General features: G+C 44.7%; 1 protein-coding gene across 6 annotated transcripts in view; it reads right to left on the bottom strand.

Annotated features, from left to right (window-relative positions):
* Nucleotides 1–18130, bottom strand: part of ABCC5 (ATP binding cassette subfamily C member 5) — a 112152-nt gene that overhangs the window by 38559 nt on the left and 55463 nt on the right. For all 6 annotated transcript variants that reach the window (XM_037839529.1, XM_037839521.1, XM_037839527.1 and 3 more), the window contains 11 exons: nucleotides 15333–15404; nucleotides 11612–11736; nucleotides 11417–11489; nucleotides 9605–9808; nucleotides 8607–8750; nucleotides 6091–6193; nucleotides 2881–3065; nucleotides 2340–2486; nucleotides 1946–2075; nucleotides 387–540; nucleotides 169–297 (listed from right to left, as the gene is read on the bottom strand). In XM_037839529.1, coding sequence (XP_037695457.1) covers nucleotides 169–297; nucleotides 387–540; nucleotides 1946–2075; nucleotides 2340–2486; nucleotides 2881–3065; nucleotides 6091–6193; nucleotides 8607–8750; nucleotides 9605–9808; nucleotides 11417–11489; nucleotides 11612–11736; nucleotides 15333–15404 — 1466 coding nt within the window. The remainder of the gene's footprint in view (nucleotides 1–168; nucleotides 298–386; nucleotides 541–1945; nucleotides 2076–2339; nucleotides 2487–2880; nucleotides 3066–6090; nucleotides 6194–8606; nucleotides 8751–9604; nucleotides 9809–11416; nucleotides 11490–11611; nucleotides 11737–15332; nucleotides 15405–18130) is intronic.

Genomic DNA, 18130 nt, shown 5'->3' with positions numbered 1-18130 from the left:
GCTTACTAAGCGAATGAATTTTAATCAGAGACTTTCTATGAAATCACTAATACCCTTAATAATGAGCTTCAGAATCTCAAACTCTGACTGTGAAGGGACTCAAGACTCTTGTTAAATGCCTGGGATGCTGGCTCCACCTCGAGCCCTCTGGTCCTCATCAGCACTCACCTTTGCAGAAATTCCTGCCCTTTATTGTAGGCATGGATAGTGGCAAGGCCCTGTATGCTGGACGTGATGTGGGAGATGAAAGGTGACTGAGAGATATTGTCCAGACGTTTCAGCTCTCGGATCAGGACCCTGGAGAGAGAATGGGTTGCATCAGAGGGGTTGACTTGCAACTCTGGCTTCATCCTCTGCCCAGGCAGATGTGAAAACTTCCTAATTACCTGGAGACGATGTGCAAGACAGAAAAGAGGATGACGAGGGGCCCCACTGCCACAAGGAACCAAGGGAAGACTCCTGCGATCATTCCAACACAGAAGAACACCAGGATGACATTCTGGATGAACATCTCGGCCTGGAACGGCAGGCGCACGTCGACTGGGGAGACCACACGGGAACAAGTGTCAGATTGTTGGGGTCCACAAATAAGGAAAACAGAACCAAAAATGGAAGAAAAACAAAAGAAGCTCTACAGGAGTCTTTATCTGAAGACTGTTATTTGGTCTTTTGGATGGTCTGATCAAAGAAAAATCTGGAAACTTGGTTGCTTTCATTTTCCTTGTCTCAAGAATATTTATGTGCTCTTGCTCCCCCAACCCTCTTTTTTGGTTCACTATCCTGCCCACTCCCTTTAAACATTTTTTTTTTCCTTTTTGCAAGGTAACATATGCATATGCTACTCATTCTAAAACACCTGAAAAATAATATATAAATAAGAAAATAATAATAATCTATATGCAAACTGATCCCAATGAACTGCTGATAGCATTTAAGAAATTTTTCATCATGGAAATTTTTAAACATAGACAAAAGTCGAAAGAAGAGTATAAAACCTCTAGCAGTTATCAAAATTTTTTCATCTCCTTTTAGCTATCTTCCCAACCTTCTCTTTTTTGGCTGGAGTTATTTGCATGCAAATCCCAGACAGGCTGATAACATTTTTTTCTTTCAGGCTTTTTTTCATTTTGTGTGTGTGTGTGTGTTTATCAGAAATGGGAGCATGTTCTGCCAACCAATAATGGCTTTGGTCACTCGTTACCTCTGACCAGGGCTTTGCACTGGCCTAACAATGTCAGAAACAAACTCCTATAGGAGGCAGCAGAGTGCAGGAGTTCAAAACATTAGCTTTGGAGCCAAAAAGGCCTGGGCTCGACTTCTAGCTTTTTTACCTAATAGCTGTGTGATCTTGGGTAAGTTAACCTCTCTAGGCACCGGCTTTCTCATGTAGTCAATGGGTAAAAGACAATACCCACCATGTAGGGCTACGGTGAGGATCAGGATAATGCATGTGAAACATTCAGCCCTCTACCCACGGCACAGTCAGCCCTCAATCAACATCTGGTAGTATCACTATTATTTTGGGCTATGTGGAGTATTTAAGTTCTGGTGCCTTGCACAGCCTGTGCACATACTGAATCCACAAAACCTGCCAGAGGTTGTGGGTCTCCAGGAACCAATGCACTACCTTATAGTAAGCATGTGCTCTCGAATCCCGGAGGCCCTTCTCCAAAGGCTTTATGCTAACTCAACTTGTTTTCAGGCCAAGTAAGACTGAATAGGAACTTAAATGAAAGGTGAAAAATCAAATGGGACCTTAGCCTAAATACGAGTTGAAACATGGAGAAAATGCCAATAACTAAAACGTTCCTAGTGTGAAAAACCAGCAGCCACTGTGCTCTCAGATGCCAAGAATACATAAATCTGCATATTTGGGCACTCAACTGGGAAAGCTAGAGAGGATGGTGAGGTCTAGCGTGTAACAGAAAGGATCAGTGACAAATACCTTCATCCAAGTCTTTGGAAAACCTGTTGAGAATCCTCCCTGTGGGGGTAGTGTCAAAAAACTTCATAGGGCTTCGAAGGATCTTTCGGAAAAGCTCGTCATGGAGCCGGGAGGAGGCTCTCAATGTGCCCTAAGGAGTGAATTACAAAGACATGAGGGCCCAGAGATCCTGGGACTCAGGGCAGGCTCAGATCCCATCCTCCCAGGTCAGGACTTTGCAGGGGAGGGGCAGATGGCCTGAGGCTCATGGACTAAGAGAAGGCCAAGACTCATGGGACACGAGTCATTTCTGCAAGGGCCGTCCTGCTTCAAGGGCGCTCCCCCACTCAGAGTAAACCCGAGAGGAGCCATGCAGTCACCAGGGATAGGAGGTGCAGAGGCCACTGCCATGTACCTTGACAAAGACGACTCCTCGAATGGCTTTCAGGATCAGCATGACCGCCATGGAAAGAGCGTAGATGCTGGCATAGTACTGCATGTGAGGATTGTCCTTCATGCTGTCGCTCACGAAGGTCTTGTTTCCTTGAGTCACTGTGGTGTTCTGTTTGGAGGCAAGGCTCTGTGAGGCCAGGCCCCCGAGCACCGCCAAGAGCCCCTGCTCAGGGCCATTCTCAGCTCCAGGGGAGGGGTCAGGATAAGGGCTCTGGGACCTGGTTGTGGCTAACCCAAGGCCAGCTTTGCCCAGCCCTTCTCTCTTTTCTACTGGATGACGACAGCCAGCCTGCAGATGCCCTGCTAACCAGAAGCTCTACTGTCCTGTGAGCTGCTCAGGGGTTTTTCTGTCTTATAAAGCTACAATAGGGACTCATGTTTTTCATCCTGGGTAATCCTTAGTCAACGACCCTTTAAATTAAAAACTAAAGCAGTTTCCCTGAGAACAGCCAGCGAACATGGAGAGATGGTCACATTCTTAGAATGTGAATGAGGAACCTTACCCCACTTCCTTGCTTGATCCAGTAACTCAACCACCAGGTGCTGAAGGCAGTGCTGCCCACGTTCAGCATGAAGAGAGACATAATGACGAGGAATGCCAGGGGGCCACCAGCGGCCTTGATGTAGACGCCATAGACCGACCAGGGCACGGAACCCTGCCCCTTCTCTTCCACTTGCATCAGCCGCCCTAGGGAGAAAAAAAGACACACAAGCTCAGAAGGAAAAGCTACTCTCCCCAAACTACGTCACCTACAGAGCAGCAGAATAGAGAGCCTATAGTTGCACAGGGTTCTAGATTAGAATTATTTCCTCTTTATTAGATCATGTGTTCATCCATTTAACATTTACTGAGCATCTACTATGAACCAGGTGCAGGATGAGACCCTGGGGTGGTAAAGAGATTTGAGACCATGTCCCTGCTCTTGAGGAGCTCTGAGTCTGGTAGGTCAGACAGACGAATAAACACATAATTATGACAGAATGTGCTAAATGCAATGACAGTGCTATATGCAGGGCAGCCTGGGAACACACAGAAGGTACACCTAACCTACTTGGGGGAGGTGTGAGGTTGCTGGTGGGAGGTTTCAGGGAAGACTCTGTGGAGTCTACCACATCATGAAAGGTAAGCCCGAGTCGACCAGGTAGGGAAACAATAGGCAGAGGAAATAAGAGGAACACAGGCATAGCAGTAGGAAAACAGACCACCATGGCAGTTCAGCACTGCTGGAGTATTATGTAAGTGTGGAGAATGGTAAGATATAAGGCTGGGGGTCAGATGATAGAGGCAGTGAACTTTCCCTTCCAGACCAGAACTTCTCAAGAGAATGGGTGACAGTAGGTATGTCAAGATTTGACTCCCTCAGTACTGTTACATGAGGTAGTCTGCCACAGAGTAGCCTCTTCCATTTATCCTAAAGTCCCACACAAATATTAGCATTTTCTATGTGTGCCATAGAAGGAAAAAGATTTGAAAACATTGCTTTGAAAGTGGGAGGCCACCAAAAGGCTTCATGCAATAAAGTGAGTTGTCGGTCTCCTGCTTTTAACTAGATCTCTCAGCTCTCTGGGTGGAGGACAGATTTAAAAGGAGGCAGCTGCAACACTTGATGTGTGAGATGTTAAAGGCCTGAAACAGGGTCGTGGCAATGGGGATGGAGTTCAGGGAATGGATTAGAGAAATATTCAGGAGGTGAGTTCAGTAGGACATGGTGAATGGCTGGCTGGGGAAGGAGAGGAAGGATTCAAGGCTATCATCTCCTAGGGTCTCCCTTGGGTGGCCAGGTGATTGGTACTGATACGAGAATACAGAGAAACAGCAGTACAGGGGGCTTTTACCTCTCCCTCACAAATACTGTGGATAACCTTGGAATAAGCCACGTGTCCCCTGAAACACGTTAAAAGTTGTGAGCATCTGGGTTAGTGTGTCTCAGCCGTCTGTGCTATGCTTGCGTTTTGTGTGAAAACACAAAGCATACCTGAATTAAAAATCTCAAAACTTGTTTTTTTTTAAAATTAATTAAAGGAAGGAAAAGAGGCAGGGAATGGGAACTCAGAATGGCCTGCTGCTGACACCAAACGTCTGCTTGCAGTGTTAAGAACAAGGAGGGAAAACACCCCACCTCCAAAGCAGTGGACATCCAGGAGAAGCCCCGAGTCAGGTGAGGAGGTGACTCAACAAAAAGAGGGCTTTCAACAGCCTTTTAAACACCACCATGTTCTTCTTCTTCTCTTTGTAAACGGATATACAAGTTAAAATTCACCTAGGTGACAGACTGATGCTGATGCTGTCGCAAACATTGAGGACTGGCAGTGTGATGTGCTGAGCCTTCTATCATAGGACTTGCCCTTATGAAGCTCGTTACTGCAAAGGAGAGGCTAAGCTTGCACATAATTGTGCCTAAGAGTCTCCCCCTGAGTGCCTCTTTGTTGCTCGGATGTGGCCCTCTCTCTCTAACTAAGCCACCTCAGTAGGTGAACTCACTGCCCTCCCCCGTACATGGGAGCTGACTCCCAGAGGTGTAAATCTCCCTGGCAATGCAGGCTATGACTCCTGGGGATGAATCTGGACCTGCCACCATGGGATTGAGAATATCTTCTTGACTAAAAGGGGGATGCAAAATGAAACGAAATAAAGCTTCAGTGGCTAAGAGATTCCAAATAGAGTTGGGAGATCACTCTGATGGACATTCTTATGCACTATACAGACAACACCTTTTAGGTTTTAATGTATTGGAAAAGCTAGAAGTAAATACCTAAAACTATCAAACTCCAGTCCAGTAGCCTGGACTCTTGAAGACAATTGTATAACAATGTAGATTACAAGGGGTGACAGTGTGATTGTGAAAGTCTTGTGGATTACACTCCCTTTATCCAGGGTATGGATGGATGAGTAGAACAATGGGGACAAAAACTGAATGAAAAATAGGGTGGGATGGGGGGGGGGATGATTTGGGTGTTCTTTTTTACTTTTATTTTGTATTCTTATTCTGATTCTTTCTGATATAAGGAAAATGTTAAAAATAGATTGGGGTGATGAATGCATAACTATATGATGGTACTGTGAACAGCTGATTGTACACCATGGATGATAGTAAGGTATGTGAATATATTTCAATAAAACTGAATTTAATTAACAAAAAATTCACCTAGGTGAAAATGCCCAAGGTATTTCAAATAGCTTCTCTAGCTCCCAAGATTTGTTTCCGTTTTATCAACTGAAAGGGAGAGTCAAGTAGGGCCAACCCTGGCTGGAACTCTTCACTTTGGTCCTGGCAACACTCTCCTTGTGAAAGACTGGTGAGTGTTTGCTTCTGACGCAGGAGCTACTGCAGATGGGGCTGGAGGGTGTGGGGCTGAACACCTGCTTTGGCTGGGACTGACTTTCAAAGAGCACAAATGAGTCATAGCAGGGAAAGGCATATCTTTACCCACCATCCACTTTTTCTTACTCAGGATGACTCAGCTGTGATCATACATGCCTAACCCCACCCTGCTTAGTAAAGAGAGGGCATAGATTAAAGTTCATTCTTATTTCCCTGGTCTGTTCAAACAAACAGAAGGTGCCTCACAGTCTCCCAGTATTACGGAAGAATCTTGTTCCAAGCCAGGCACTCTAGAATACACAATGCTATCAAACAACATGAGTTATGATAGGGCATAATTTCCGATCCACTTTAAATAACAAATCCACAATCTCAAAATAAAACCATTACCTTCCTCTGGCTTCACCACCTTCTCCTTCTTTACTGATCCTGTTTTAGGACCCTTGTCTTGTGATTTCTTCTGTGAACCACTGGTTTCCTTTTTGGAATTAACCTAATAATGATTTTTAAAAAAAGTGTCTCCAGTCATGACACGATCATCCAGGCAAATGTCCACAGGAAATATAAGAGAACCATCTAAGGGGCTGCAGCTTTTATTAAAAAGAGATTCGTCTGGCTTCTTAAAAGGGCCACCCTATACTCACGTCTTCTACTTCCTCACTAAATCTTTGAGATCTGGGTTCCTACCCTGTTATTCCATTGATATTGCTCCCCTAAAGTTGCTGAAAACTTCTAAACTCCAAACACAGTGTCCTTTATTCCATTCTTCTCCACTCCAACTTGTCACAGCCTTAGGGCAGGTTATTCCACTCCACCCATCTCTGATCCCTCACATCACTAAATCAAACTTCTCAGCCTGCCTTTGCAGGATCGCCACTTTCTGGCCCCAGTCTGACCCTGCAGGTTTCTTCCCCATCCACTGTTATCCATGGCTCTGACTTTGGATTTCACACCATTCCCCACACCACACTTCAATTTCCCACTCCTGTACCTTTGTGCACGCTTGCTCCTCCACTTGGGGTGCCGCGCCTTGCATCCCAATCTCAGTCACAGCTGTTCCCATTCAGACGGATTCAAATCTTACATCCTCCACGAGGTGACTTGGATTCACCCCTCCCTGGCCCTCCCATGGCACTTTGTCAGGACCTCCATTATAGACATGGCTATGTGTGTGGCCTGATGTTACAGTCCACCTGTGAGAGCATCAGTCTTCCCTAGAAGACCATGAGCCCCTCTGAGGCAGAGACGATGGCTCATTCGTGGCTATAACCTACTCAGGGCCAAGCAATGACAACTACCCATAATAGGACTTAACCATTCTGAGATAATAGACATGACTGATGCGCTCTTTCCACATTCCTGCTTACATCTTTATAAAGGAAATTCTCTTAATACGGTTCACTACATTTAACTTTATTTCACAAGCTGGCCTCATGCCCCCATTTGGCTTTCCAAGTAGACTTTATAAAATAGAGTCACATCTGGAACACATGAAAGGGCTCTAACATTTAAATTATTTACTGCAGTGCACAAATAAATACACTAAGGGGAAATTTACCATGTGTTGATCTGTAAGAACATTACATACTATCTCATTTAATTTAACAACTCTAAGAGGAGATACCATCCCCAATTTTAAGACAAGGAAACTGAAGCAGAGTAAAAGTTAAGTGACATACTTAAAATCTGGTCCCTCTGCTACAACACACCGACTCTTAGTATTCTTTTGCTCCCTGGATATTTCATATTTCAGTTTCTCTCCATCTCATTCACATTTCCCTCCATGACTACAGTAATGAGGAAATCATCTGGAGTTCACAGTTCCCTGAGAGCCACAAGGAGATCATAAAATCCAGTCTAGTTCAGGGGAGCCCACAGAAGTCACTGATGACACCTGGAATAGTTGAGTTGCATCTAAAGGCCTAAAATCCATCAGTCATGTAAAGTAAGTTGTACCAAAATCAAACAGGATGAAACCCAAAGCTTGAAATAAGACTCCCAGGAAAGGTCCCAATAACTTTCTGCTTCCATCCCTTTTCGATGTCAAAACGACCCGGTAGCCCAGGCTGAGTGCACGCCTAGGCCCTAGGACTCCTTATCACAGAATAAGGAGGAAAATGAGAGAGCAGGATGGCTGGGAGGAGACACAACCTTTTTGGCTAGCTCTGACTCAGTTTGCCCTTGTACTGTGCCTAACTCGGACCCAGGCTACAGCTGTGGAATGCTTCCCTCTTCCTGCACTGCTATAGGAGGCAGGGCAGGGCAGCACAGCAGAAAGGGAGCTTTGGGGTCAAATTGCCCTTATTGGGAACTTTTCTAAGATTCACTCAACTTTTCTAAGCTTCAGTTTCCTAGTCTGTAAAAGTGTAGCCATATTTTTCTATGCAGCTCTGTTAAAATGACTAAATAAGATGATAATTAAGAAGTACCTAATCCAGCAACTGGGACATGGTAGGTATTAATGGTTAGTGCCTAGTCAGCAACTAAGATACCACGGACTATTCTCAAATGTACAGGAAATATTTAATTTCCCTTCCCTAGCACCTTATTTCCTTATTAAAAAAAAAAAAAAAAAAAAAGAGCTTCAGAATGCTTCAATCAGGAACACTGGAGTTTATGACACCCAGCTATGACTGAACAACAGTAACATCCTCTCCACTCCTCACTGGGCCCATAGCTTTCTCCCCGTCGTTGCCATATTAGGAAGTTCTCGGCTCATCAACCCCACCATGCTGCTAAACTAAACTAAACCTAACTAAACTAAACTAAGCCAGCGGGCCAGTCACCAGAAAATGGGCCCCTGCCAAGAAGATGTAGATACTGAGCTCAGCTGAGACCCTCCACCACTCACTACAGTTGTGGGCCCCTTGCTTGGAAAGAAGACACAAACATAACAGGAACCTTACCTCAACCGGGGGTGTCTCTCCCAGCAACAGGTTATTGAAAATGGTGGCATAATCACCATTTAAATTCATCAGTTCCTCGTGGGTACCTCTTTCTGTAATACAGCCCTCTTTCACGAAGATCACTTCATCACAATCGACCAGGTACTGGAGACAAAGGTGGGGACTTTGACACTGTTGATATTTGTGCAAATACACTCAAATACCTACTCCTTAGTTCAGTGGTTTTCCAGCAGGGCAGTTCAGCCTCCCAGGGGACATCTGGCAATATGTGGAGACATTTTTGATTGTCACAACTGGGAACAGGGGGTGCTGCTGACATTGAGCGGGTAGAGGCCAGGGAAGCCACTCATCACCCTACAATGCCGAGGGCTACCCCTTCCCGGCCCCCAACAGAGTTATCCAGCCCAAAATGTCAAAAGTGCCAAGACTGAGAAACTCTGCTTTAGAATATTGGGCCTTGTGATGTTAGTTCAAAGAGCAGTTTCTCCAGTTTTTTGATAACAATCTGCTGATGGAGCCACACAGGCCTCACATCAAACTCCACATGCTTTCGCTGCACTAACAAGTGCATGTAATCACAGACTTTCTGTGGCAGTACAGGTGTTAGCCCCTCAAACTTGACAACATATGCAAAGCAGATGGCAGCATTCTTGAGCCGCTCTCCAAAGAGGCTGCTTGTCATGAAATAGACCGTCTTCTCAAAACAGTTTCCCATTTGCATATAGAAGTTAACATAGTGTTTTCCAAACTATCTCATTTACTTGCTGCTTTATATGCAGAAGCTAATACGCTCTAAGGGGCTCTGATTCAGATGGCCACCTGGCACACTGGGACAGTGCGCTTCACTGGGACAATGAGCCAGAGACTATTTGCTGAGGAAATGAAACTCCTGCTTCCAGAAATCGCTAGGAGCCCGAAGAAGGTACCTGCACCAAGCCCATCTTCCTGTTCTGATTACCCAAGCTGCAAGGGGCAGCCTGGGGCAGAAAGCAGCGTACCTGCAACTGGTGGGTAACAAACAGAACCGTCTTGGACTTGAGGTGCTTCTGGATAGCACTGTTGAAGATGTGGTTGCCCACGTGGGCGTCTAAGGCACTGAGGGGGTCATCAAGGATGTAGATGCTCCTGTCGCTGTATAAGGCCCGGGCCAGGCTGATCCTCTGGCGCTGCCCACCACTCAGGTTGGCTCCCCGCTCGCCAATCTACAGGATCCCAGAAAGCACAGAGAGGCCCCCAGCTCATGCCCAGAACAGTGCTTGGTGGTAACACCGGACATCTCTCCCCTCTCCCACCCAAACCAGCCCCCTTTCTTGACTTTTCTACCTGGATGAGCTGCCATTATGACCCTTCAAGGGCCCATGCCCAGACTCCTCCCCCCCCACTGCCATCTGATTACAAATCAATCAACATGTGGCCTTGCCACTACCCTCTGGTGCCCTCCTCCAATCCATTTTCCACACAGCAGAAAGATCTTCCACAAATACAAAGTTGACCACGTCCCAACCCTTGCTTGAAACCCTTCAAGAGACTTTTATCTCCTAAAGGATGGAAAGGAAACACCCAAACTCAGCAGCCACTTGGCCTCCCCAGCAGCGCCCAGCCTCCACTGTACGACCCACCTCCACATCCTGGGATCTAAGCCATGTGTAGTTATGTATACGTTATGGAACACATACAACTACTGTCATGCCTTTTCCTGGGCTGTGTCTGCTCTGTTCTGGCATCATGTCCACCGTGAAGCCTCCCCCAATCTCTTCTCCACTAACATCAAAATGAAAGGGCCACTTTTTCATCACATTATTTTGTACCAATTTGTTTGGGTGTCTCATCCTCTGGACTGTAAGCTCTGTGATGGTGTAGATTATTGTCCTATTTCTTTATATTCATTCCCAGAACCAAGCAGTTTCTGGCATACGGAGCCAGCACCTGATGAATGTTTACTAAACCAATAAAGTAAGAGATCAATTGTCAAATGGTAACTCATTTTGCACTTAAAAACCAACCAACAAATTCGTCCTCAAAGATTATTCAATTAATTCAGAGGTTTCCAAATTTGAGTGTGAGTCAGAATTCTCTGCAGGGCTTGTTAAAACAGACTGTTGGGCCCCACTTGAAGAGTTTCTGATTCAGTAGGTCTGGGGTGGGGCCTAGGAATTTGTATTTCTAACAAGTTCTGGGTGATGCTGCTGCCAACCTGGGGACAAAGATTTGAGAACCTTGAACCTAATTAAAGCATTCAACAAATTTGGTTTGAGGGATTTAACTGAAGTCAGCTAAATAAAAGTGCCAGCCCCGGAGACCTCCAGGGCAGCTCATAAGAGACAAGTTTCAACACTGGAGAGTACAAACTGGTTCCAAAGTGACGCTTGTGGAAAGTGCTCCAGGCAGAGAACCAAAGAGAGATGGCATTGTTGTAAGGCCTCTTTCTGGTGGCAAAGGGCCCACCACAGATTATTTGAGTAAGGAGGCAGGCCGAATGAAATTTAGGGAAGAAGCTCAACATGCACATGCTTGATCTTGTGGTTTTAAAAATGAACAGAGTAAAAAAATACTAACTCTGAGTCAACAATGGGTATTTAAAATTCCCATGACATATGCAATACTTATATGCTTAAAACAGGTAGTGTTAATATCCCTGCCCTAAGGAACAAATGCTTTCCTAACTTGAAGTCCCAGTGAAAGCAAAATTGCCTGTGCAGGTTCACCTCCTAAGCATTCATGCACTCCTGGGAGTGGCACAGCCCGGCCACCCACCTCCCAGAGCCCTCTCTGCTAAACACACTGCTCCACCAGGGACAGAAGGCCAGTACCTCGGTCAGGTCACTGTTGGGAAGAATGGCCAGGTCAGGCCTCAGGCAGCAGCTGTTCAGCACAGAGTTGTATCTGAAGGACACACAGAGAGAGACCCAGCGTCAGGGACACTGGAGTACAGCCTGCTAACTTGGGCTGCCTTGGGTCTCGCGTAGCCAAGACGGAAAGCATGACAGAAACCAAATGTTCCTTGCCTTTCTTCATCAAATTCCTTCCCAAAGAGGATGTTGTCTCTCAAAGTGGCATTGAGGATCCAGGCCTGCTGGGCCACGTAAGCGAAAGTTCCACTGACGGCAATGCTGCCCTCTAGGAGTGTCATCTAGGGAGACAGACACCATCCAATGGCATCATAACTCAAAACCAGTACCTTGAACCAAGAGAACCCCCCGCATTCCACAGTGGAGTCTAAAAAGGTTTGGAAATTTCCTTGGATGCTTTTTGGACCCAAATCTGGATCCCACCTTTGTTCCAAAGAAGTTATAATAGCCAAGAATATTGAAGTTCTCCTTGCTCAAGTGTGGTGGGAACCCAGCATGATCGCTATGCTTGAATGAACAAACACTTCATTCAGCAGCCCATTTATGACTTCACATCCTCTCTTCCTAATTGTAAGCTGTTTTAACTAAGGAAAATGCAAACAAAAAGACCCCTCAGAATTCTCCTGGAGAGGATGCTGTAAGGATTTACAGCTAGTTGCTGCCTAAATATGAGAGCAGACCAACTCATCCACAGAATTAATCCAGGCTCCTGGCTAGACGAGCTGCTTCTGTAAAAGGAGGACGAGGACCAAAGGGGAAAAAAAAATTACCAAGTTAGATATCAACCAGTATTCTATAGTCTCCATGATGATGGTGGCCCTTCCTCTCCAACATGAAGACCTGCATGATGAGCCATGTGCTTCAAACTATGTTTTCAGTCACAATGATTGATATGAATTGATTTATCCATTTTATCCTCTTTTGTGGTTTCTTTTGGGACCAAGAGTAGACATTTGTCTTGGGCTAGGGATGTGATCTATAGCTCTGGAACAAAGTTTTGTTAACCAGCCTATGTAGTACTTGCCAATATGAGCCCATTTCCACACACCATAATACATAGTACACACACAGGTAGACCTGCCATAGATCCTGACCCAGCAGTACCTAACCACCCCCAAACTGGTAAGCACTCTGATAATGTACTCTAAAGCATTCAAAAACCCATGGAGGCCCTGCCCTCATCAATATGGCAAAGTGAGAAGCTTCAGAGTTCCATTTCTCCCCAACAGAAGCTTTAAACAACTAGCAAGAACTGTAGAAATGTCTTTCTAAAAGTTCCATAAAAGATGGTGAGTGCCCAATCAAGAAAAAGGTGCCCTGGCTAATCCCTCCCTCAACTCCTCTGACCCAGTTCCACAGGGAGCAGAGTAACCCTTGTGTACATACTAGGAAAATGTATGTCGGGACTAATCTGACTGGTGACAGTCTGAGAGACTAAACCAGAATGCTCATCGCAGGCTCGCCATTCCAGAACTTGCCTGGGTGTAGACGCTGCTCACAGAGCTCTCCTACAGAACACTGTGGGAGATCAGTCAAGTCGTGGCTGCCTGGGGTAAGGTATTGCTGGCTGTACGACAGTGAGGAAACTGTTTGCTAGGGGAGAGGGGATATTTGTATCTGCATAGGCAGAAAGGATCTGGGAGGTCTCTACACTTTGGCCTGCAGCTAATTGTTAAACCTTGAAGGAAAGCATGTGCACAGGTCAATCTGTAAAGACGGAAAAGGTATTTCCTTTTTTTGTTTGTTTGTTTGTTTGTTTTGTTAGCTCCTGACAATTAAGGACAGCTCTGTGATAACACTAACTGGACATAAGCTTAAGGAGCAGATCCCTCAAAGTCTAAATTCTAGCTATAATGCATTAAAATATCAAAATGTCCGTGTTTGAACAAAAGGTTACAAAATACACAAAGAAACAGGACAATTAAGGACAGCTCTGTGATAACACTAACTGGACATAAGCTTAAGGAGCAGATCCCTCAAAGTCTAAATTCTAGCTATAATGCATTAAAATATCAAAATGTCCGTGTTTGAACAAAAGGTTACAAAATATACAAAGAAACAGGAAGCGATGGCCACGGGAGAGTTTTAGTAATGGAGAGTGGTGGGGGTACCACAATATTGTAAATGTGATTAATCCCACTGAAAGGTGTGTTTGCGAGTGGTTGAGATGGGGAAGTTTATGTTGTATATATGTTCCCACAAATAAAAAAAAGATCAAAAAGAGAAAGTAACTAAAGAGACAATGACACTTAAATGCAAGACTTGATCTTAAATGGGACCTAAATGGCAGAAGAAAAGGCTCAAAGGAACATTATCAGAACTTATGAAAAGACTGAAAAATGGACTATAAATTTTATATCAGTGTTAAATTCTTGAACTGGATAACTGCACTGAAAGTGGTTACATAAGTAAATATCTTTGGTCTTAGGAAATTTACATGGCAGTGTAAGTGTTCAAGAAGCATGATGTGTATGATCTACACTTAAGCATTCAGAAAACGGACTGATCGACCGACAGATGGGTAGACAGATGGGTGGATGGACAGACAGACAGAATGATACAGCAAATGTGGCAAAATGTTAAAATTTGGTGGATCTGGGTATCTGGGAGGAGTTCTCTGTATGGGGTTTGTATTATTTTTGCACCTGTCCTGAAATTTGAAAGTATTTCAAAATAAAAAGTCAAAATCAAAACAAAATAAAACAATCCACGAGATCTGCTGTGGAAATCCAACTCTCCTGGCCACTATTGCTCAAACACCCCACACTGCAGCACTGTCAAGAGTTGAACTCTAAAGAAGGGCAGACCAACATTACCTGCCTCCTTGTCAGAGAGAGGACTGTCACAATTTCATACAGAAGCAAGGCTCCAGTCATTTCCCAGTCTATGCCTGAAAAAGGAGCATCTTTGCTAGATTGCTGAGTAGGGAAGCCCTGAGAAATTCTTTCCTTTTTCTTTCCTTCTCATTCTCTGTCTCTCACGCATATCACTGGGCCTCAAGTCTAGCTGCTTATCAGAAATCACCTAAGAAGGTTTTTGCTTTTTTAAAAAGATGATTTGGATGCAGCCTTTCTCAGACTACCCTGGGTAGCACTGCTTGCAAGAAGAGTCACAACTCTATCAATTGTGACAGCTGATGCAGAACAAGACAAGGAAATATTCTGCAACCCAGATGCCACAAAACCACCATTATCCTTCCCGTTTCCCCATTTGTTTAATTTCCTCAATATGGTTAAAAGATTCAGAGGACCTTATCCATCAGGAGGCAGAAATAACCTCATGTTTATCCTCATGTCAATCATCTAAGTCAAGCGGGGTTAAATCAAGTTTAAAAGCAGCTGGAAATACCTTATGTTTTCTGATTGTTTGGTCCTAAAATAAATAAAAAGATCATTTGTCATATCTGGATGACCTCACCCCTTGCCCCCAACTCTAAACACTGACAGCCCTCTCCAGCGCCCTCTTTGCACTTTCCACTCACTGCCTTGTGCTGTGCTTGTGTATCTAGAAGGCCTGGCTTGCCAAACAGAGCTCAAACTCCTTGAGGGCATAACTGTTTGCTTCATCTTTCAACTCCGACATGTCCCACTGTCTGGCTTACATATGGTACTCAATAAATACGTGATGAATAAAAGAAGGCACGAGAAACAAATGACCCCAGTGGGGTGCACAGGGTGTCCACTGAGCTTCCTTCCAGACACACTGCTTTAAGGGGTGGGAATATGGGTGGAGGGGAACATGATGCGGCCTAAGGACTCATTTTGTTTCCACCTTTCCTGTTTCCCTTCCAGGGAAGACTTCATTTTACCTGAGACTTTTGCAAAGCAAGGTTCAGAGAAAGAGGCAGAAAACGTCATGGACAGTAACAAAATCTTACCTGGCCTAAAATGGCTGAAATGAGAGATGTTTTTCCACTTCCCACGCTGCCACATATTCCAACCAGCTTGCCCTGGACGAGGTACATGGAGAGAGGAAGATCATTAAGACACTACTGACTACTCACCTCTAGGTGCATCTGATCTTCCTGAGCAGAAACACAACTATAGCCCACTGGTATGGGAACTGTCATCCTGATAACCCAACAAGGCACTTATTTCTGTTTTCTTACTTGTTAGCCACCAACTTCATGATTCTATAAGTATACACAGAGGTAACAAATGTGTCGGCCCTTTGGAAAAATTAAATGTGCCCCACACATTAAAGTGCAAGGTATCCCACAACTGATTTTAGAAAGGTCCAGTCCTTTTCCTACCTCATTAGTAATGTAAATTTTTTGTTTGTTTTTGAGGTTTTGGGGGAAGGGAGGGCAGGACCCTTGGAAATTATTTTATGATTTTTTTCCTCTAGGTTGTTCTGTAAGTTCAAAACTATGTGCACCGTTGCTTCCATATTTTTACAAAATATTCCAAGGAAAACGAGGAATATTTATGCCATTGATCCCACATAAAAGAAGAAAACCAAGCCTATGTGATTCACAGAATATCCTCAGGCAAGGTAATAAATTCTCAACTGTGTTTTACCCTTGGGAAGACGGTTGCTGCAAAGGAGAGGCTAGGCCTCCCTATGGTTGTGCCTAAGAGCCTCCTCCCGAATGCCTCTTTGTCGCTCAGATGTGGCCCTCTCTCTCTAGCTAAGCCAACTTGAAAGGTGAAATCACTGCCCTCCCCCCTACGTGGGATCAGACACCCAGGGGAGTGAATCTCCCTGGCAACGTGGAATATGACTCCCGGGGAGGAATGTAGACCTGGCATTGTGGGATGGAGAACATCTTCTTGACCAAAAGGGGGATGTGAAAGGAAATGAAATAAGCTTCAGTGGCAGAGAGATTCCAAAAGGAGCCGAGAGGTCACTCTGGTGGGCACTCTTATACACAATTTAGACAACCCTTTTTAGGTTCTAAAGAATTGGGGTAGCTGGTGGTGGATCCCTGAAACTATCAAATTATAACCCAGAACCCATGAATCTCGAAGACAGTTGTATAAAAATGTAGCTTATGAGGGGTGACAATGGGATTGGGAAAGCCATAAGGACCACACTCCACTTTGTCTAGTTTATGGATGGATGAGTAGAAAAATAGGGGAAGGAAACAAACAAACAAACAGACAAAGGTACCCAGTGTTCTTTTTTACTTCAATTGCTCTTTTTCACTTTAATTATTATTCTTGTTATTTTTGTGTGTGTGCTAATGAAGGTGTCAGGGATTGATTTAGGTGATGAATGTACAACTATGTAATGGTACTGTGAACAATCGAATGTACGATTTGTTTTGTATGACTGCGTGGTATGTGACTATATCTCAATAAAATGAAGATTAAAAAAAAAAAAGTTTCTGGGCCCCAAATCCACTTACACTTGCTAATCGCGTGATTCTGGCCCTGGTACTTAAACGAATACTGTTGTCTGTCTCCCTCGCTGGACTTTCAGCCCCTTGAAGGAAAGAGCTGCCCCCTGTAGACCCCAGTACAGTGTCTGGCACTTAATAAAAGTATGCTGAACAAACAAAATGATTTCAACATAGCCCAGAAATGTCAAATACTATAGCGGAGTGGTAATTAGGAGACCAAAGTCATAGGCTCCATCTCTGCTCAGGCCAATTACTTTTACACAGAGGAAAATTCTGTTCTAATGACTAAACAAAATGACTACATGAGACAACAACAATGAAGTAAATGCCTGGTGCGTGGAAGACATGAAGCAAACATTAACTTCCTTTCCCCTCCCTAAAGAGAAGGCCCGGGGAGAATTACGGTAAGTTCAAATAGCTAAAGGTCTACCGGGTGTCTGTAGGCCCTAAAGGGCAGCGGGAGGATCAATAAAGAAGTAAGAAGTGTACATTTCAGCTGAATATGAGGAGAAATTCTCTAATAGAACTGAATAGCAAGGTAAAAGAGTTGCCTTGATGATCATAATAATGGTTATCAAAGAAGAAGCTTGTTGTTAAGTGCTCACTGAAGCAAAAAACTAACTTGAGCACTCTTCTGTGATGCACTGCACTAACAGTTTCAGATGGTCTCACTGAGGAATGACTACAAAAAAACCACGGCTCCCCCTCTGGGGCATGGCTTTCGAGAGCTGAAAGCCTTCCATTCTCTCTTCAGCTTAGCTCGGAGTCTGTCTTATGTGCCTCTAGACTCTTGCTGATTTTGATACGCACTGCCTTAAACCTCCCTATTCCCAACTTTCAGTAATGCAGATAAACGTTTCTCACTATCTCCATCACCACTACCGTTGGACCAACACACCTCATCTTTCACCTAGTTTACTGCAGTAACAGATCTTTCACTGTTCTGGCTTCCTTCCTGTCTCTCCAGTAGCTAGAATGATTCTCTTCATACAGAAGTCAAGTCACGTCATTCTTCTCAAAACCCTCCAATGGCTTCTTTGCCCACTCAGGGTAAAGCCAACATCCTCACAGGAGGCTCTAGCAGCCCAATTTCCTCTCTGACCTTGTCACCGGCTACTCTCTCCTGTGCTCTCTGCTCCAGAAACCGCAGGGACTTCCAGACTCATGGCCCTGGCACTTCTGCCCCTTCTGCCTGGAATGCTACTGTCCCCCACATGACCACCTGGCTCACCCCCTCACCTCGTCCAGGCCCTTGCTCAAACATTACTTTTTAAATGAGGCCTTCCCTGAGCAACCTGTTTAAAACTGCAACCACACCAGCACTATCTCCT

This window comes from Choloepus didactylus, chromosome 1 (genome assembly GCF_015220235.1).
Source record: "Choloepus didactylus isolate mChoDid1 chromosome 1, mChoDid1.pri, whole genome shotgun sequence".
Classification (NCBI taxonomy): Eukaryota; Metazoa; Chordata; class Mammalia; order Pilosa; family Megalonychidae; genus Choloepus; species Choloepus didactylus.
This window is presented reverse-complemented; position numbering and strand designations above follow the sequence as displayed.